The following is a 20,056-nucleotide window of genomic DNA, read 5'->3' as shown; positions in this document are numbered from 1 at the left end:
CTGGGATCAGTGAACTCAACACTTGTAGAGGATTGTGTTAGCGCATGTATGGATGTCACTACACCACCACCACTTTCTGGTGTTTGGGGCTTGTTGGCCAACATCTATGGGGAGTCCACACGGCTACAGGCTCAAGAGATCATTCTTCAGAAAATACAAAACATTAGACTAGCAGTAGTCTGATTCTATTCAGCTGGGGGGGGGTCATCTTTTTGGCTCAGTGTTAAGGGTAGATAGAGGAACAAGGCCAAGGAAAGCAACGAGAAGAGAGGCAGCAGCAAGAAGGAGCAAAAGAGGAATTCTCACACTTGAATGTGCAGACCAATTCCTGAAGGATCTTGTTAAAATGCAGACTCCATTCCTGAGCAGAGATGGAGCCCAAGCAAGCCACATTCTTCATGAGCTCCCATGTGATATGGATACTGCTGGTCCAGTGGCAAAGAGTGGTGACGTGGGGAAGAGTGAGGCTCATGGGCCAGAACTCCTGGGTCAGGATCCCCTTTGGACCCAGAGGACCCAAATGTGGCTCATGAATTCTCAGCTCATGGAATCTCGTTATTGAGACTGAGATGTGAGCAAATACCCATGAAGTGTGTGTGGTGCTGCAGCCAGGTGTCAGCCATCATCACAGGGTGGTAATCTAACATACACAAAGTTGAAGACAATGAGCCAAGTCTAAGCAATCACAAAGGTAGCATTCAGATGGATTTTAGATTTGTCCAAATCCCACACCTTTGCTCCACCGTCTCCGAACTTAGAGACTGATAGGTCTCAGGTGCTCAGAATAGGGCAGAAGCGGAATGAGAGAGAACACATGTGGTCAAATGGCAAGGAGGAAATCCAGGTGAAGGACTGATGAGTGACTGCTGCACTTGCAAGTTTTCTGAGTTTCAAATTTTTCAAAAGAATATCTAGGAATCTCAAAAACATTCCCAGTTATTAGTTCTGAAATTAAAGAGCAAGGGGGAAAATCCTACTGATCTCAGCAGGTTAGTTAAAAACAGGTCTGACTTACAGTTTTTGTATTATTATTATTTTTTGTCTTTTCTTTTTCTGGTGCTAGGATCAAACCCAGGGCCTCCTGCATGCTAGGCAAACGCTGTACCACTGAGCAACATCCCGGCCCCAGTTTTTGTATTTTGAAGAACAGATGTGCATTGTTCCTTCTCCCAGCCTGTGACACAGTGGGTGATGATATGGTTGGGAGATGGAATCACAAATCCACACCCTGAAAGCAGCACACCCAAAGAATTCCAGACCCAGAGAGGAAGACAACTGGGATAAGAGCAGTTCTCTGGTCCCAGTCCCAGCGTGCTTCAGCTCACACTGCCAGTTAGAATCGTTGTACACTTACAAAGCCACCTGTCACCACAGGATGCACCAGAGAGAAGTTTTTAAAAAATGTGCTATGACTCTACTTGTGGTAGACTCAAAAAGTAAGGACACTCTTACCCCAGACCACACTCTCACTTCACACATCCTCTTTTTAAATCGTCACAGTGTGCAGGAACAGGTCACTCTTTATTTATGGCACACCCTAAATGGCAGGTTACTTGGAGCTGGTGTACTTGGTGACGGCTTTGGTGCCCTCTGACACAGCATGCTTGGCCAGCTCCCCAGGCAGCAGCAGACGTACGGCTGTCTGAACTTCCCGGGAAGTCAGAGTGCTTCGGCCCGAGTACTGGGCCAGCCTGGCGGCCTCACCTGCTAGCCGCTCAAAGATATCGTTCACAAACGAGTTCATGATGCTCATGGCCTTGGCAGAGATGCTGATGTCGGGGTGCACCTGGAGAAGCAGCAGGACCACTATGTTAACGGGGGCTCTGCCTGTACCCGTTTTGGCTCCACCTGAAATGGGGTTCTAGACCAGAAGCAGGAGCCCAGGTCTCCTTAGCAGCCTCATCCCAGATGCCTCGTCAGGGAAATAGGATCCTGTGTATTCTTTTCACTGCTAGTCATGTGCTGCAATGATGTTTTTGACAATGGAGCACATACACAGTGATGGTGGTCCCATAAGATCATACTGTCATTGCTATCTTAGTCTGAGCTCATATACTCTGACATTCACATGAGGACAAAAATTAGTCAATGATGAATTTCTCAGAATGTATCTGTTGTTCAGTGACACATGACTGTACATCCAATTTTAAAAAGAAAAAAATCAGTTTGTCCACCTGCTAAGTAACACTCTGAAGTTCCTTGGAGAACCACATGTGAGCATCTGTATTTAACAAGTGGGATAAGTTAAAGCATCTTGTTTCAGCCTCTAATACAGCCGCACAGTGATCCGTGGTGTGGATGAGTCAGTATTTTGGAATTTGTTGTTAGATTTATATTATAAAAAACGTGTCCTAGAACCCTGTATGAGAATAAAGGTTATTCTTAGGGGTGAAGGTCACAGAGGAAGGATTTCCTGGTTGAATGGTTTGTACACTTAATCTGTAGTTACCAAGTAATTCTCCAGTGAGCACATCTGTATGACAGTCACAGTGGCACCAGACTGAGAGGTAGGAGACCTGTGATCTAGGCTGACCATGAATCACCACGACCTTGAATAAGGCACATTCCTCCAGGTCTGTTTCCTCTCCTGTCACACAAGCCTTTGAACAAGATCTCTGGTAAAATGATTCATAGGAACCTGCCGACAACCTAAGATGTGAGTCAGATATGAAGTGGGAGAGAAGTGACTGCCTATAGCTTGCCCCAAGCCAGCAGGGAATCCACAAGAAGCTGGACTCCTGACACCAAGCCACCTGCTCTCTCCCTGCCCCTAGTTACCACTGGCAGTGAAGTCTGGAGCTGTTCAAGATTGGAGTAGCCCATCCTATGTCATCACCACATCCGTTCTTAGGGCTGCCTGGGTGTTACCTGTCACTCAGTGAGTGGTAACAGCGGGGCCAGTACCAGCTGCCCTCTACTCTCTGAATCCATGCTTGGACTCACAATTTTGCTTTTTTATTTTTTGGTCTCAGTTTTTGAGCCCCAAAGTTGGGCTAAGCCTCAGGGCTCAGTAACAGCACCCCACTCTTCTTCAGGGCATGGCCTGTTGGTTCCTTTCTGGACAATCCATGGCAGTACACACCCCCTCCCCCATCATCCCATACACCAAGGGTGTCAACTCACTAAAACTGCTTATGGGCTTCATACTGGACACAGGCTCCACTTCTGGGACCTAATCCACCAGATGGGCAAGAATTTTAGGCAGGTGTGAGAACCCCAGCACAGCCAACACAGCCCCATCTGTGCCTCTCTGGGCTCTGCCAAACAGGCTTGGTGGCTTTGAGGTGAGGCCAGGCTGCCTTGACTTCTCCAGACAGTGGCTTGTGGTATGCATTGGTGTGCCCCAGTGCCCATCAAGGTGCCAAGTCCAAGGAGGCCTGCTTCTCATGCATCAACGATGGTCAACTACAGCAGGTGTCAGCAGGAAGGCCATGCAGGAAGGATACCAGGGGCTTGTATGGAGCAAGAGTCATATGCTGACTATCAGGTCATGAGCTTGTGTATCCCATGGAGTCTTTATGGGCTTTGGGATCTTCATCTATAAGGTAAGCAAACCCTAAGCCTCAAAGGGCCAGGGCCACCTGTTCAGGCCTTCACTGCAGCCCTAGTCCACGAATCGCCCCTCTTCTTAGTCATGTACTCTTTTAACACTGGATCACCCTCAGCCTAGGGCCAAATCAATGTTCCACAATTATCTAATCTGTTCAAAAGCCCTAAAATCCTGGGAAAGTGGTGGGAGCACACTTTAAATGTTTCCTGCCAACCAGGCATTGTGATTCATACTTGTAATCCCAGCTATTTGGGAGGCAGCCACAGGAGGATCAACAGTTCAAGGTCAGACTGGCAAAGTTAGTCAGAACCTATCTCAAATGATACAAACAAAAGGGCTGGGGGCGTGGCTCAAGTGGTAAAATGCTTGCCTCCTGAGTGAGAGGCCCTGGATATCGCAACAAACAAGTATTTCCTATCACAGGTGAACAAGATGCTAAGAGGCGAAAAACCTGAGGCAAGGTCCAGTCACCTGGAGAGACACAGCGTACCTGAGGCCATTTGCCCCAGAGCCAGTACTAAGCCAAGTCCCAGCCTCCAGTCCAGCACCCTTTCGGGGCGCTTTGCAGTGCAGCCCGCACACCTCCTCACCTGCTTCAGCACCTTGTAGATATACATCGAGTAGGGTTCTTTGCGCTGGCTATGCCTTTTGGACGTTTTGCCTCCAGAGCTCCGGCCCCTGCGACCCCTAGACTGCGGCTGCTGTTGCTGTCCACGCTCTGCACTCATCGTCCTGCTGGCAGGCCCCTCCCACACCTTGGAGGGCCTTTAGGAAGGCAGCTACTCTGCCAGGTGTGGCTAGGGGTGAGCACCTGCGATGGAGGGGTGGGGGGGTGGGGCTTAGCGCAACCCTATCTAGAACATGCTCTAGGTTAATATTGGGACTAATTGCAACCTCCTCTCCCTCAAGAAATTTCATCTTGGATACCCTTCCCACCCCACCTCCAGTTGAATTTGGTTTAAGTCCACCCTATTCCAGTCACAGAGCATGCAGTATTCAAAATGGCTCTGTGGTTGTAGGATCACAGGCTCCCTCTCCACACAGGGCCCTGGAGGAGGCTGGAGGACCACAGCTGGCTGGAATCCAACAATTAGGGAAGTGTGTGGATAATGGGGCCAGAGCGACCAGGGCAGTGTCATGCAGCTAAATGGGATTCAGTGCTAGTTCTGCAGGATGGGCTATGACTCAACTGGAAAGAACGAGGGAAGAGGGTGAAAAGTAAGAAATCCCTGTGCAGAGGCTTGGACTGAAGGCAGAAGACAGAGCAGACCAGCTTAGCTTGTACTAGACAGACAGCAGGAAAGCACCATAGGCTGCTTTCAACATGGAGGGACTAGAGGCAGCTAGGGGCACAGACAATGGAAGCGCTCTCTGAAAGCAGGTGATGTGGGGGTCCAGGTGAGTTAGCTGCAAAAAAAAAAAAAAAAAGGCCATTGTGAAATGGAGGTTTGTCTCAGCATTACAAATATTTCAGGTACTTCAATGCTGTGATTAAAGAAACCTGGAGCAGCATGAAAAGTACAGACTTGGGGAGGAAAGAGAATATTCCAAATCAGGAACAGGTGGGAAGAGAGCCAGAAACAAGCACCACCTGCCAGTGTGTGAAAGCAGTCACCACCCAGTTCCCAACACCCAGTGACATTGAAAATACTAAGGTTTGCTTCAAGAGGGCAGGGAGGCCAGCTTTCAATCTAAAACAAGGCACTGCTAATTTTAGAAATATATAATATGTGGACTTTCTAAGCATTAAAATAGTCAAGACTGCTTTTTTAAGGCAGATATGCTGACTAGACTACTATTACTATAAAGATACCCTACTCTGGAGATCTCAACAGACTTAAGGTTCCCCCACACCCCCAGTGAGACTGGAGCTTAAACTCAGGGTCTCATGCTTGCAAGGCAGGCACTGTACCACTTGTGCCACATCCACCCCCCACCACACACACTTTTTTGTGGTGGCACTGGGGTTTGAATTCAGGGCCTTGCACTGAATTCAGGCAGGCACTCTATCACTTGAGCCACTCCACAACCCCTTTTTTGTGTTGGGTATTTTTGAGATGGGGTCTTGAGAACTATTTATCCAGGCTGGCTTCAAACCTCAATCCTCCTTATCTCTGCCTCCTGAGTCACTAGGATTACAAGCATGAGCCACTGGTGCTCTGCAAAGTAATTTTTTTGGCAATACTGGGGTTTCTTGAACTCAGGGCCTCATGCTTTGCTAGGCAGGCACTCTACAGCTTGAGCCACTCCCCCAGCCCTTTTTACTTTTAGTTATTTTTCAGGTAGGATCCACCTTTTGGCCCAGGCCTGCCTGGTACCTAGGTCCTCCTATTTATACCAGTGTGTAGGAGGAGCTACACCATCATGCCCAGTCTTTTGTTTTTTGCCTGGACTGGCCTTGGACTTCAGGCCTCTGATCTCTGCCTCCTGATTAGCTAGGATTACAGGTGTGGGTCACTGTGCCCCAGCCCAGACTTTGAGTTTTGTTTTTTGGTGGGACTGGGGTTTGAACTCAGGGCTTTGTGTTTGCAAAACAGGTGCTCTAGTCCATTTTGTTGTTGTTATTTTGGAAATGGGGCCTCATAAACAATTTGCACAGGCTGAGCTTAAACCTCGGTCCTCCCCATCTCAGTAGCTAGGATTTTAAGCATATGCATCAGTGCCCAGGTGACTCTAAGTTAATGACACACAGGCACTCCCTTGGCAGGATCCACAGTTAGCTCTCCAGATACCACGCTCCTCCAAAACAAGGCTCTGGATATTCAGAACAGATGGACTTAGGCCATTTTGCTCTCAGCCCAGTTTGTGGCACAAAGAGCCAAGCCAGACCACTGAAGCCACAGTGGAGCAAATGACACCTGTCAGTCCCAGCTGTCCTGGATGCTCTCCGTCCCTTTGCCTAGGGCAGCTCTTGGGACTCCCATGGCCATCTGAGAAGACCCTACTCATCTATCAAATTATAGCACCAAGTTTGCCTTCCTGGGCAGCTTGCTCAAGAAAACTCCCTTCCTTTTGAATACTTCTGAGTTGCCCATCTAAATCATAATTTAGCATCTGATTTATGTCCTTTCTGAATCTTGTTGGCTCTCCCACTCGATTGTGAGCTCCTTGGGGGTTTAGACACCCTCTGGGAGTTTTTCCCCCAGCTTAGATAAAGTAATGTGTCTTTTCACAAGGATGGCTGCTGAGGCTTCAGAGGTAGAGTGAGAGCACATGGTAAGGTTGGTCATGGGTTTGCTAGTGGTACAAAGACTACAATTTCAAATCAGCCAGGCTGCACAGAACCCTAGGCTAAAGATAAGCCTGATACAGCTGACGTAAATAGAGGCTATGGACAGGTTAGACAGTAAAAATTCCCGTATCACATCAGAAACAGCAGGCAATATAGATCCCCGAAAATTTCTGCCTCTCACTCACTCCAACATATACAACCAACAGGTCTGGAGCTCAGGAATCTGCATTTTTAACAAGTGCCTCACATGGGGTGGTGCAGGTGTCTGTGAAACGTGCTTTAGGACAGTGCTTCTCAAAGTGTAGCCCTCTAGACTTGCAACATCAGCATCCACATCACCAGGGAACTCGTTAGAAATGTTGACTCTTAGCTGCACCCAGACCTACTGACCCAGAGACTCTTCTGTGACCTGAAGAACCTTCAGCAGACTCTGAGTTTGTAAACCACAGGCCTAAGAAAAGGCAAAATCCAAAGCAGTAGAAGGAGACGTTCTTCTAGCACCTACAGACTAGTCAATCAGGTACTGCAGGGAGGAGGGGGAAAAGGCCCCAAAAAGGAAGAGACTGTGGCTTCCTCTTTCTTTATTGGACGCTTTGTAGATGTCACGCAGGTCTAAAAGTTACACTCTTAAATAACTATTTAAAAACTGACCAGAACTAAGATCCTGGTCCAGAGCTCCAAACTGGAAGCAAAAAGGAATGAGGGTGGTGGTCTGGGAAGTATTCCTCCAACATCACCAAAACCCAGGAAATGAGGCTCTTAAACTCCGTCACAGGCCAGATCCAGAGCATGGGCCCTGGGGCTGACCCAGGTACCTCTGCTGCAGCTCTCTCATGGCAAGGTAACCGGCAAGGGGCTGGAAGGAACAGCCAGCTGAGTCCAGACATGGACAGATGGAATTGGAAGGAGGATGAGAAATAGACAGGCGCTGTCCAGCTGTAGTTAAGGTAACAGAGTGCAGCAAAGGCAGGCTGAGGCGGGGAGAGGCTGGGGGCAGTATTGCAGCAATGCGGGAGTGCAGCCCCAGGGTCCTGTCCTGAGCAGTTGGTCAGGTGGCAGCTGGCAGTCCCCAGTGGTGGTCCTGACCCAAGTCTGGCTGAAGGTTCACACATTGTGGGTCCTCTTGGTGAGCTGGGGCTCCTCATCTACCAGCTTGGACTTCAGGTGTTCCTTGTAGGCCAGGATGTCTCCAGGCCACTTGGTGATTGTCTGCTTCTCACAGACCCAAATTTCCTGTGCAACCTGGAAAGCAGATCCTGGACTGAATCTGGCTAGTCCACCTCCCCACCCTTACCACCTCCAATGTTGGACTGGGGCTTCCAGATGGAAAATGCCACTCTCTCCCACAAGCCCTTACCCAAACCCACATCCAGCTCATTCTTTCACTACCTCTATGTTCTTTGGGATGTCTGATCCCAGGGAACCATAACCAATAGGTTCTGCAATCTTCCAAGCCAGGAACTACTGTGTCACCTCTACTGTCAGGTCCCTAGCAGGGTCTAGATCTGATTAGAGGCTTCACACACAGCTTCTTTTTCTACCCCATATTCTCCAAAGCTTCAGAAATGACCAGTAGCTTTTTCTCCAATGACTGGTGGCAGCCTTTTCCTAATCCAATTTCTTCTTACTAGAATACTATGCTTGGACTGAAGAATTCTGTGACAGTAGTAAAAGCCCAACTCCCTCCTCCATCTGCGCCAAAAATACCAAGTCTACAAGCATCCCCAAAGAGCCATAAGATCTGGTCCTTACCTTGCCATGTGAGCCTAAGCCCCTTCTCTGAATTCAGTGCTTTTCATGTCCACCCAACCTTCAACACAGATGCTCTGTGCTGTGCCTAAGGCCACAGCAAAGGGCCTCACCTGCTGAATGAGTCTGAAGTCATGGCTGACAAGCATCATACCACCCTCAAACTCATTGATGGCATCTGCCAGTGCATCGATGGTCTCGATGTCCAGATGATTGGTAGGCTCGTCTAGGAAGAGCATGTGGGGGTTCTGCCAGGCCAGCCAGGCTAGACACACTCGGCACTTCTGCCCATCTGACAGGTTCCGGATTGGGCTCACCTGAGAGGAACCATGACACACACGGGAGTTGGTGTTATACCCACCACACAGCATGACTCCTCTCTCTGCTTGACTCCTTCATTACTATTATTGGATTTTTACAAAAAGCAAGGCTCAGAAAGCTCCAAGATCACATGGTAAGACAGTGACCCAGCCTCTGGTCTTGAGGCCTGATAAGGACGCTGGGAACCTGACCACTTTGCCACTGCCAAGTCCATACCTCTTGTTCTCCTGACACTTAAGTCCCAATGAATTGAAGCAATCTAGTGGATCCTCAGTTCCAGGTCTGGATCCAGGACATGTTCTCTAGGTTGCACATTCCCTTGCCCTCAAACATTCTGGCACAAAGGAAGGTCAGAGACCAGCTCACTATCCTTATCCCCAGCCACATAATGACAACTAAAAACTCCATAACATAACAATCTAGGGAAAAGTGGTAGGCTCTCTCAGGGGTTAGAATGAACGAGACTCTGAGATAACTTCCAAGAAAGTGTCCTCCAACCATCCAGTCATGGTCTCTTCATTTTCTTGGGTCCTTCTACCCTCCTTTACTAACCTGTTGTTTCCCAGTGAGGCCATACCGCCCAATGATCTTCCTCATCTCCTCCTTCTCCTTGATCTCTGGGTAGCACTTCATCATGTACTCCAAAGGTGAAAGATCCAAGTCTAGTTGCTCCTGTAAATGCTGCAGGGAGTGGGGTCACCAGGTGTCAGGGGAGCCTGCTCCAGAAGAAGCCCGCAAGCTACCTGCTAGGCAACTTCCCACCTCTACTCAGGCACCTGCTCAAGATCTAAGAAGCAGGTAGGAGCTGAACAGGTTGGCATTCCTCAGTGGATGGGCTTCAGCAGTTGCAACCCTTCCTCCCCACTGGGCAACATCTTTCACCCTAACCCTGACTGCAGGCCTGTACCTGATGGTAACGCCCTATCTTGACATGAGAGTGCTTTCGGATCATTCCATCTGTGGGTAGCAGCTAGGAAGAAAAGAGTAATAAGTGGAAACAGAAATGTAAGCAAACAAAAAAGGAAACCTGGACAGAAGCAAACACATGCAAAATAGGAAACAAACACTTCACAGTAAACAACGTTCATACACTTCCTAAACAGAATCTACTAACTCACAGACTGTTATTCTGGTGACTGTAAACTATTTGGAAGATATATTGAAGTAGATGTTCTCAAGGGAGGCAAAGATACACAACATAATTTATTAAGTAGTCATCAAATGTCTACTGTACAATGCACTATACTGAGTAACAAAGGTCCTGGAGTAGGCACAACATACATTTTCAAGAGAAACATATCTCCAAATGTACAGATGTTCCTCTGTCCTAAATACAGACTGAAATCAAAGAAGTGCTGAGACACATGCATACATTCCCATTTGCTTTCCTACCCAATGCCCACCCCTCCAGGTTGCTCACTAACAGAGTACCCAGGACTCCAAAAGTAGAGGCCCCCTGTGTAACTTCCCTCTCTTCCTTAAAAAGAAATGTCTTCTCTTAGAAATGGCAACATTGTACCTCAGCACCATACCTCGCCAGTTAGCAGCTTCAAAAGTGTGGACTTCCCTGCTCCGTTGGGCCCTACCAGAGCCACCCGAGTGTCCAGGTCAATACCAAATTCTAGATTATTGTAGATGCAAGGCTGAAGTGGGTATAAGAGAGATAGGGACACAGAATAGAGATTGGATCTTGTCACCTGGGAAACCAACCCCGTGGAGTGCCAGTCACCAAAGGTGCTAAGAAGCACTCTTAGAGCTGACTCCAACCCACTATCTCCACTCACCAACCCAGATGAACAGTTTCCCTCTCAGGTGTTCAAAGGGCTAGTGCTGAGGCCCCCGGATGAGTCTCCAACTCCTGAAAATCCCACCTCCCGGACAGGTCAGCAGGCACAGTCAGCAAGAATGGAAGAGGCTCCCACTGGCCAACACTGCCCCTGAAAAATGCTCCCTGCTTCTCAGCTACACGTGGGTATTTGCACACATGCCCTGGCCTGTACTTACCCCATCTTTTGTATACTTGAAGCTCACATTTTGCACCATAATGACAGGTGGAGGGATCTTGCCACATGGTGGGAAATAAAATGACAGTGTCTAGAACAGAAGGAGGCATTATCAGGTTGGTGCTTTTCTTAACCCTTATACCTTTGGGCACTTGAGCCCATCCTAATCAGACCTCACCTTGTCACTCACAACCCTCTCTGTCAGTCCTGATGCCATCATTTTCTGCAGTGTCTTCTCCTTGCTCTGAGCCTGTCGGGCCAGTTTGGCACTGCCATGACCAAACCTAGCAATATAGTTCTGAAAGAAACCAGAAAGCAGACTTGGAGTATGTGCAGGTGTCAAACAAGTAAGAAATAGTCACTACAACTTCTTCGTAAGAAATAGTCACTACAACTTCTTCCTGGTCTGCTCCAGCACCCCCAACTCCTTGATTCTTATGGGAGAACATGAGTGTGGCTCTACAATCTCCCTACCTTCATGTGTGCAATCTGATCTTGCTCCCAGTGAAACCTCTTCATCTGGTTCTCCTCAAGCTCCAGCCGAGTCTTCACATACTGATCGTAATTACCCTGCAGGGAAGAGCACCAGTCAAGGCAGGCAGCTTTAACCCAGGTCTCAGTCCTGGCTTCTCATTTGGAGTTTAGGGAATGAAGGGTAGCACTGATTTGGCTTTGGCTATAAGTCTGTGTAGTTAGAAGGAACTGTATTAAAGAAACACATCCTCACCAATTCCATGCCTCTCACTCAGCCCAGTCAAGCCTGGCTCCAGGACAAATCCTCAGAATAGCCAGAAAGACTCTGTTGGAAGCAGCCCCAAACACCACTGTCATACCAACATAATGAGGCTCACAGTCTCCAACATCACCCCCAGATGGCCCACATGAACTATTAAGAGTTGTCTCACACAGGAAAACAGACCAATCTGATTTAAGACCTGGAAAACCCTGTACATGGTTTCTATCTGCAAAAAAACTGGACTCAAGTTAAAAGGGGTCTAACAAGTTACAAGACACCTATACAACGAAATACTCTGCAATGAAATGTTTTCATTTGGAAAGCAGTTCCAAGATGTATTAAATTTAAAAAGGAGCTGGGTGATGATGGCTCACGCCCGTAATCCTAACTACTCAGGAGGCAGAGATCAGGAGGATCACAGTTTGAAGCCAGCCAGAGCAAATAGTTCACGAGACCCTATATTGAGAATAAAGGGCTGGTGGAGTGGCTCAAGGTATAAGCCCTGAGTTCAAGCCCCAGTACCAAAAAAATTAAAAATAAAACAATTAAAAAAAATAAAAAAGAATCTACAGAATAGAATAATTATTAAAAGACTATAACGATGAACCAGGCACCAGTGGCTCACACCTGTAATCCTAACTACTTGGGAGGCTGAGATCAGGAGGATCATGGTTCAATGCCAGTCCAGGCAAACAGTTTGCAAGTCCCCTTCTCCAAAATAACCACAGTAAAATGGATTGGAGGTGTGGTTCAAACAGTAGAGAGCCTGCTTTGCAAGTGCAAAGTCCTAAGTTCAAACTCCAGTTCCACCAAAAAGAAAACACAACATTAAAACAAAAGAATGTATGAAATTTTCTAAAAATGTTTGCAGTATGCAGATTTCTGAAAGGCTGTATAAGAAACTGTTAATACTTCTAGTGAGTATGATTGTGAATGAAACACACTAAGCAACTCCACCAGCCTGTTTTTTTTGTGATGGGTTTTTTCAAGATAGGGTCTCCCAAACCATTTGTCTGGGCTGGCTTTGAATGGCGATCCTCCTGATCTCTGCCTCCTGAGTAGCTAGGATTACAGGCATGAGCCATGGGCATCTGGCTTCATTTTTCTTTCTTTTTCAGACAGGGTCTTACTATGTAGCCCAGGCTGACTTTGAACTTCCAGTCCTCCTGCCACAGTTGCATTAATGTACCACCATACCTGGCTCTATCTTTCATTTTTCATATTTTTTTCAACTGAAAAAAGTCTGAAGACTGAGAGAAGTCAACTTCGTTGCCATAAGGCCAAACACACACCAGACCTATGGTCTGGACAGCAATGGCTTTGGGACTAAAATAAAACAGGCTATAGGACATCTTGTCCATATCTTTTTATAGCAATAGGGAAAAAAACATCTGTTAGGTTTTTTTCTTTTTTAAAGGAAAACTTCAGCAAACTGTTCAGCATGGAAGTTACTGTGCAGGAGGATGAAGCCCACTCACCGTGTAATACTTAAGTTTCTTGTTGTGCATATGGATGATATTGGTACATACACCATTTAAGAAGTCCTGGGAATGGGACACAAGGACCAGGATGCGTTTAAAACTGCAAAGTCAAAGAACCAATCAGGGAAGTACTCGAAACTGGAGACAGTTAACAGGAGAACTGACAGCCAGACCCAGAAACCTTCATCTTTTCCCACCCTTATACCACAATGCCCTCAGATGTATTGTGCAACTCCCAGCTGCCAACCAGTACTTAGGCTACAATTGTACAGTCTATCTTAAGGGGCTCTGGTGCCTTTCAGTGCCGTGAAATAGCCTGAGCCCCTCAGTCTTCTGTTCTGTTAACAGAATGGAGTAGAGATGGTAGTCAATGGTTATGGTAAAAAGTATGTGTGTGTACACGAAAAATATCCCTAAAGGTATCCAGAAATGTGGGTGAGGAGAAATGGAACAGATGCAATAAAAACCCAAGTCTTTTCTTTTTGAAAGAAGTACTAAGTCACTAAAATCTGAGACAATACTACAGGTTATTCAGTTCAGTAGTCATAAAAAGACCATGACCTTATTGGCTATTTTCTTTCTTTGTCACTGCATCATGATCGTAAATGGGATCATTTACAAGATGTATATATATACTCTTGAGAATAATGTCTTTAGTAAGGATTTTATATCTTAAATATGGGAGAAACCAAGTCTTTTTTTGTTTTGTTATTCTTTTTTAAAAGACTCATTTCAGACTATACAAAAACACCAGCCCTTAGGGGCACTTAGCACTGTTCCAGCATTTTGGCCTTACTTTGCTCTATTTTCTCACTGCTCTACCATCAGTGTGATTTCTGGGCACCCACTTTCTTTGGACTCTGCTGATCCCCCCTTAGAGATCTGCACACTCCCACCCCCACCCACCCCATCCCCTTACGTCTTTAGTTCTTCTTCCAACCACACACAAGCATCTAGGTCCAAGTGGTTGGTGGGCTCATCCAGGAGCAGCATGAAGGGCCGAATAAAGAGGGCTCTAAAGGACACCAAAGAGAGAGAGGTATCTCAGTATCACGAGTACTAAACAGAGGGACTGGCTTGCCTGCTATATGGAATGCTGGTCAGGCCTGGCTTGAGTCCTGAAATCAATCTGGGTTCTACACATCAGAGGAAAGAAAGGAGAACTAGATAGAAAACAGGGCTCAGAAGCACAGGAATGTGATCTGCAGATAAGACTGAAAAAGTCCTTGTGAGCTGTGACTCTTGTTCAACATAACTGACAAACACCAGGGAGACAGAAGGATATAGAAAAGTTGCTGAAGAAAAAAGTACTCAAGTTAGACCAATCTGGTGAGGTTGCCTCCTCTAGCAAGGAGGTCAAAGAATGTTCTTTTCTTAAAACTAGTTAAGTGCGGGGACAGACTAAAATTCTGGTTCCCAAACCTACAGTCAGCACTGCTGGGGAACATGTTAGAAGTAAGATTTCTGGACACAAACTCCAGCATTCTTCCTGCGTCAATCTGAAGGCAAGGTGAGAACCTTTCTCAAAGCTCCTGAGTGAACCCAAGCAGCCTGGCAATGTATACTTAGCACTGTGAGCACATGGCGGGGCTCTGAGACTCCCACAAGCAGCTCTTCTAATGAGGCACCTCACTTTGCAGAGAATGGTGAGGTAAGGAAGCATCTATTTAACAAGTGCTATGATTTGAATGCAGTTTGTCTCTTCTGAAACTCATGTCAGAGAGGACTCCAAGTGTTAGGCATTTAAGAGGGCAGAAATGTAATCTGAGCATGGTGTTTAGAGGTGGTACTTTTGGGGGTGACAAGGATAAGATAAGATCATTGGAGTAAAGCCCACGAGTGAATACTGTTGGCTTTATAAAGAGAGGGAGAGGGGCTGGGGATATGGCTCAGTGGAAGAGTACTTGCCTAGCATGCACAAGGCCCTGGGTTTGATCCCTAGCACCACAGTGAATAAATAAATAAAAATTTAAAAAATAAATTATAAAAAAAAAAAAAAAAAAGAGAGAGAGGGAGCAAGCGAGGTGTGGTGGTTCATACCTGTAATCCCAGTATGGGAGGCTGAGGCAGGAGGACAGTGAGTCAAGGCCAGCCTGGGCTACACAGCAAGACCTGCCTTGAAACACCATAAATAGATAGATAATAGGTGGATGGATGAAAGAAAGAAAAAGGAAGGAAAGGAAGGGGAGGGAGGGAGAGAGGGAGGGGGAGAGAGAGTGGGAGAGAGAGAGAAGAGAAAGAGGGAGGAAAGGAAGGGAAGGAAGGGAAGGAAGGGAAGAAGGAAGGAAAGAAAGGAAGAAAAGGAAAGAAAGAAAGAAAAAGAAAAGGAAGGAAAGGAAGAAAGGAAGAAAAGAAAGAAGGAAGAAAGAAAGGGAGGGAGGGAGGGAGGGAGGGAGGAAGGAAGGAAGAGGGAAAGGCCAAGAGACCCAAATGGGCACTGTTTCTCACTACATGATGCTACATGGCCTCAAGCAGCAAGTCCATCACCAGATGCAGCCACATAGCCTTGAACCTCCAGAACCATGAGTCAAAATAAACCCCTTCTGCTTATAAAGTATGCAGCCTCAGGTGTTTCATTACAGTAATGAAAAAGTAATATAACTAGGCATTCTGGGGGTTGGAATTGTGCTGATCTACAGAAATTCACTTTGAGTCCAGGCTTCCAAAAGGTAAGAAGGTCAAATATCACAACAGCTAACACTTTGGGGTTTTTGTCTTGTTTTGGTGGTACTGGGGATTGAACCCAGGTCCTCATACTTGCTAGGAAAGGGCTCTAACACTTGAACCACATCCCCAGCCCTTGTGCTTATATTTTTTTGTTTTTAATACAGGGTCTCCTAACTTTGACTGGGCTAGCCTCAATCCTCCTGCCTCAGTAGATGAGACTATAACCATGCACCACCACGCCCAGCTATCATTAGCAGGAATGAAGCACATACACACAAAAAAAGGTAGGAAGTCAGAAGGAAAGAAAGAAAAACTTAATTTCACCATTTTACCTGGGGCTGCTCCAAGGATTCCTAAATCCTGTGCTGGGAACCCAGCACTGAACACTGAGAAATTCTTGAGTATCACAGCCAGGAGGCTCACACTTTAGCCTCCCATCCACCCACTCTACACCACTGATGTTTGTCTCATTTGACATTTACTTACCACTGGCCTCTGTTCCAAATGGTCCCACTGAAGTAAGCATTCAACTCCGAGAGATGGGAGCTTCAAGGGAGGATAGGCAGGAGGGAGGGACTCACCTGGCAAGGGCAACCCTCATCCTCCAGCCTCCACTGAAGTCTTTTAGCTTCTTGCGCTGCATGGCAGGTGTGAAACCCAGTCCGTGCAAAATCCGTGAGGCCCTCATCTCTGCCTTGTCAGCATCCAGCTCCTCCAGGCGTTCGTAAAGTTCCATGAGCTTCTCACACTCCGCTGTGAACACCTCATGGCTTTCAGGCTCCCTGGGTCTTTCCCAGGAAGAAGCCCCCCGCTCCCCACTCCCCTGGGTCTAGAGTCCTACCATCCTCATGAGCCAGTCGCTCAGCCTCCCTCTCCAACATGGCACGCTCTGTGTCCACTTCCATCACACACTGCAAGGGCGTCTTGTCACTAGGGGGCATCTCGCGAGTCAGATGATAGATGTCGATGTGCTCAGGGATGGGCACTTCACGTTTCCCAATAGCAGACAGCAGCATGGACTTTCCTAAGAGGGAGAGAAGGCACTCAATGTCCCCATTGTTCCTCTTTACCTGTTCCTTACAGCTAAACCAAGACTTCACTATTCTTTGAGTAAATTCTTTTCACTTATTCAAATCCTGCTACCCTCCATAGATACCTCCCCAAATTTCCTCCAAGTCTCGTCCCACCCCTCTCTGTGAGGTCTTTTTCATTTACAACAGCTTCATGTTGCCCCCACCAACTTCTCCAGCACCTACTGTTAGGAACTATTCATGTTGTTCTTACAATATACTGCTCTGTCCTGCTATTCCTTTTCCCTGGGCATATTTGACTCCTACCCATAGTACAAACTTGTTGCTTTTGTACACAGCTAGTGTTAAATTCTTGCTGAGTGACAGATGAGCCAAGGAAACCCCCAACCTTGCCTTCTAAGGGCCTCACCAATTCCATTTAAGCCAATGAGACCATAACGACGGCCTGAGTTTAATTCCAGTTTGGTGTCACTGAGCAGCTCTTGACCATGAAAGGTGAGTGAGAGGTTGATAATGTGGACGTCAGTACTGTTGGGGTGAGAGGCCAGGACGCCAGTGACAGCTCGGGCAGCAGCTTTCTTCATTTCAAAGTCCTCTAGCTCCTTGGTCAGCAAATCCACTTCTGGGGACAGAAATGCAATTTGGGTAGGAAGATGTCAGAAAGACTCAGCTCTTGCACAAACCAGCAGATCCTAAATGACGTGAGCTCAGGTCATGCTGAGCAGATTCAGAGGTTTCAGGAGCTTTATACAGAGTACACACTGACAGACCTGGCCAACACTCTGTTTTCATGGACAAGCTGTACTTTGCAACCTCTCCTTTTCAATCTAACTTCTGTTGCCCTTATCTTCTTGCACCCTTGTTCACTCCAATCATTCTTAACTTTCCCAACCTCTACTACTCTGGCCAGGAATAAAACTTTCTCCTGCTAACTTTATCACACCAGCTTTCTCCTAGAATTCATATTTTGGAGACAATTTCTACCACTCAACTCTTATCAATAAATTTTTAATTCTCCCTTTTGCTGTATTTCTACCTGCCTGTTCCTAATTTGTACTGCTAATTCTCTTTTCTCCTTCAAACATACCCAAGATATGGTCTCTGCACTCAAAAAAGCAAACAATTTAGGTGAAAAAAACAGAAGCTATAACATAGACTAACACTATAAGACAACATAAAGTACAGTGAATGGGAATATAACTGAGGTCAGTTTTCTTTGGGGAAAGCTTTGCTATCTTGTGCTAGGCAATGTCAAATGTAGCTCCCACAAACACTGTGATTAGACTTTAGTGTGTGAAAGGAAAGAAATGTGGCAATATTCAAGGGTCAATGAATAGAGTGGATGGAGAAGGAGGGCTGTGTAGGGAGTTTTCAGGGGCCAGGGAAGAGACTGGATTAGACTGAAAAGGGCCTAGGATAGTGTTTATTACACTGCCATGCTTCCCCACATAGAGTCTAAGTTCTCAGAGAGCAGACTACCTTTACAGCACTACAGTTGTGTAGCATGATGCTACACACAATATTTGAGAAGGGCTCAATAAATATTTTCCAAAATATAAGTAACAAAGACACAGCTGTTTCCCAGGAAAACCCTATAAAACAATGCATAAGTTACTCTTTTGTTAGTGTAATCACTACCCCTGTGATGACAAAATTATCACGTGGTAATACTTGCCACCCTGTGTAGGAATGGTAACAGAAATGGGCAGGAAACTAACTTCTCACAGTCCAATAGGGCAACGAGGAAGCTCAACGACTCCCATCTTTGCTTGTCACTTGTGTTCTGTTTTCTTGATCAGTAACAGAGTGGCACAAACTCCAACTCTATAGACTTAGTTCATTAAGAAACATTTCATGGCCATATTTAATTTTTTTTTTTTTTAAGAGACAGGGTCTCACCATGTAGCCCAGGCTGACCTCGAACTTATGATCCTCCTGCCTCACCTCAAAGTGCAGGGATTACAGACACATGCCACCACTGCAGAGCTAGATACAGTCTCCATTGCCGGACATTCAGATTCTGACTCTGGCCGAAGCACGCGTTTAGTCTTAGCAACCAACACAGGAACTCACCCCCGACCCCATCACCTGCGGTCTCTCCGCCGTTGGCCTCAGTTTTCTCCTCTGCCACCTGTGGTTCTGTGACTGCATCTCCGTTTTCCTCATGTCCCTTTCTGGGTCGCTGACGGGCTTTGGCAGCTTCCTTCTTTTTGGCTGCCTTCTTCTTGGCCAGGTCCGAGGGCATGGTGACGAACCACAGGGATGGGTTACTGTTCTTCCAGGGACTCTGAAGGAAGGCAAACAGATACTCCAAAGTCCTAACCTTACTGGGAAGGATGCATCCCCCTCTGGAACTTTCCTCCCGAGTCTCCGATGCCTTCCTCAGCCCCGCCTCGCCTCTCCCAACTCTGTCAGGGTCTCTCGCGTCAGCTCCCACTTCTCAGCAGCTCTTCCAGTGTCAACACCTCTCCCCCTCGGCCTCGTCCACCATTCCCCCCACCCCCGACGGCCTCACTTTGGTAACGCTCTTCTTTCGGGACCTCTAGTTAGGGACCAGGTTCTGCCCCTCAGCAGAGGTCCCAGTCTTCGGTTTCCCCACGATTGGCGCTTCGCACTTCGGCCGGCAGCCTCACTTTCCGTGTTTGCTCCTCCCGTTTCTCCCCGGCTTCCTCTCCGTCATCTCCCTTACATCCCGACCGTCTGGCCCAACTTCTTCCCGGGACGCACTCCTCCTCTCCGGGCGAGTCCCCTCACAGCCTCCACACTCGCCAGCCCCTTAAGCTCCCCCACACCTCGCGCGTCGGCTTTTCTCCCTGGGCCCTTTCTTCTCCCTCGCAACCCTCTCCATCCCGACCCCGTCCTTCCTCCTTTTCCTGCCTCCTCTTCACCCTCCAACCCACTAGCGCCCCTTCCCCCCAACTCACTGGGCCTCGCCGCTCGGCCTCTGTCGCAACAGAGCTGCTCCTTGAGCTCCTCCGCGTGCGGCCGGCTCACCAGCCAATCACAGCTTCAGGTAACTCTTGGCGCGCCGCCGCAAGGACTTGTGGGAAGTGTAGTCCTTGAGTCGTGTAGACCAAGGGCGGGACCTGTCTGGGGAACCACCACGTATCCCAGGGACTTTCGCGGGTGCTCGTGACGTCATCAGCACGCGCGAGGCTCCGGGTGGGAGAAGGAATTAAGAGTCGTAAGAGCCCTCTGCCTGCAGACTTGTTTCAGGTGTTGGGAACTGCAAATTCCAGCTCGCTCCTCGGATAAATGGGCTGGGCCTTCCAGACCATTTCGAAGC

The 20,056-nt window shown here is 47.4% G+C and overlaps 2 protein-coding genes across 5 annotated transcripts; both read right to left on the bottom strand.

The window, feature by feature from the left end:
* Window positions 1–1,457: 1,457 nt before the first annotated feature.
* Window positions 1,458–4,511, bottom strand: H2bk1 (H2B.K variant histone 1). Its single transcript, XM_020161598.2, has 2 exons — window positions 4,141–4,511; window positions 1,458–1,786 (listed from the first exon to the last, which is right to left on the bottom strand). Exons 1-2 carry the CDS (start codon window positions 4,276–4,278, stop codon window positions 1,550–1,552), a joined length of 375 nt encoding a protein of 124 aa, XP_020017187.1. The 5' UTR covers window positions 4,279–4,511; the 3' UTR covers window positions 1,458–1,549.
* A 188-nt stretch (window positions 4,512–4,699) lies between these two features.
* Window positions 4,700–19,808, bottom strand: Abcf2 (ATP binding cassette subfamily F member 2). Of its 4 annotated transcripts, none has more exons than XM_074060547.1 (15): window positions 19,695–19,808; window positions 18,844–19,057; window positions 17,180–17,392; window positions 16,581–16,763; window positions 16,321–16,492; window positions 13,992–14,087; window positions 13,070–13,172; window positions 11,330–11,425; window positions 11,034–11,153; window positions 10,857–10,946; window positions 10,385–10,495; window positions 9,760–9,822; window positions 9,405–9,533; window positions 8,645–8,848; window positions 4,700–4,957 (listed from the first exon to the last, which is right to left on the bottom strand). In XM_074060547.1, the coding sequence occupies exons 2-15, from the start codon at window positions 19,013–19,015 to the stop codon at window positions 4,835–4,837; spliced, it is 1,875 nt and encodes a 624-aa protein (XP_073916648.1). In that variant the 5' UTR covers window positions 19,016–19,057; window positions 19,695–19,808; the 3' UTR covers window positions 4,700–4,834. The 4 variants fall into 4 exon arrangements, with proteins under 4 accessions (XP_073916648.1, XP_020017186.1, XP_073916637.1 ...); XM_020161597.2 differs by lacking the exon at window positions 4,700–4,957 and adding an exon at window positions 7,347–8,024; XM_074060536.1 differs by lacking the exon at window positions 4,700–4,957 and adding an exon at window positions 7,347–8,024 and having other exon boundaries at window positions 18,859–19,057.
* Window positions 19,809–20,056: the final 248 nt, after the last annotated feature.

This window comes from Castor canadensis, chromosome 2 (assembly GCF_047511655.1).
Source record: "Castor canadensis chromosome 2, mCasCan1.hap1v2, whole genome shotgun sequence".
NCBI lineage: Eukaryota > Metazoa > Chordata > Mammalia > Rodentia > Castoridae > Castor > Castor canadensis.
Note: the sequence above shows the minus strand (reverse complement) of the source record. Positions and strands in the feature narration are given on the sequence as shown.

Excerpts from the sequence above, each read along its gene's own strand:
- H2bk1 (XM_020161598.2), bottom strand. The coding sequence starts at position 4,278 with ATGAGTGCAGAGCGTGGACAGCAACAGCAGCCGCAGTCTAGGGGTCGC. Across the intron at positions 1,787-4,140 it reads TCTACAAGGTGCTGAAGCAG|GTGCACCCCGACATCAGCAT; the intron begins GTGAGGAGGTGT and ends CTGCTTCTCCAG.
- Abcf2 (XM_020161597.2), bottom strand. The coding sequence starts at position 19,015 with ATGCCCTCGGACCTGGCCAAGAAGAAGGCAGCCAAAAAGAAGGAAGCT. Across the intron at positions 13,173-13,991 it reads TTGGAAGAAGAACTAAAGAC|TTTTAAACGCATCCTGGTCC; the intron begins GTAAGGGGATGG and ends TTGACTTTGCAG. Across the intron at positions 9,823-10,384 it reads TGAAGCTGCTAACTGGCGAG|CTGCTACCCACAGATGGAAT; the intron begins GTATGGTGCTGA and ends TTTTCTTCCTAG.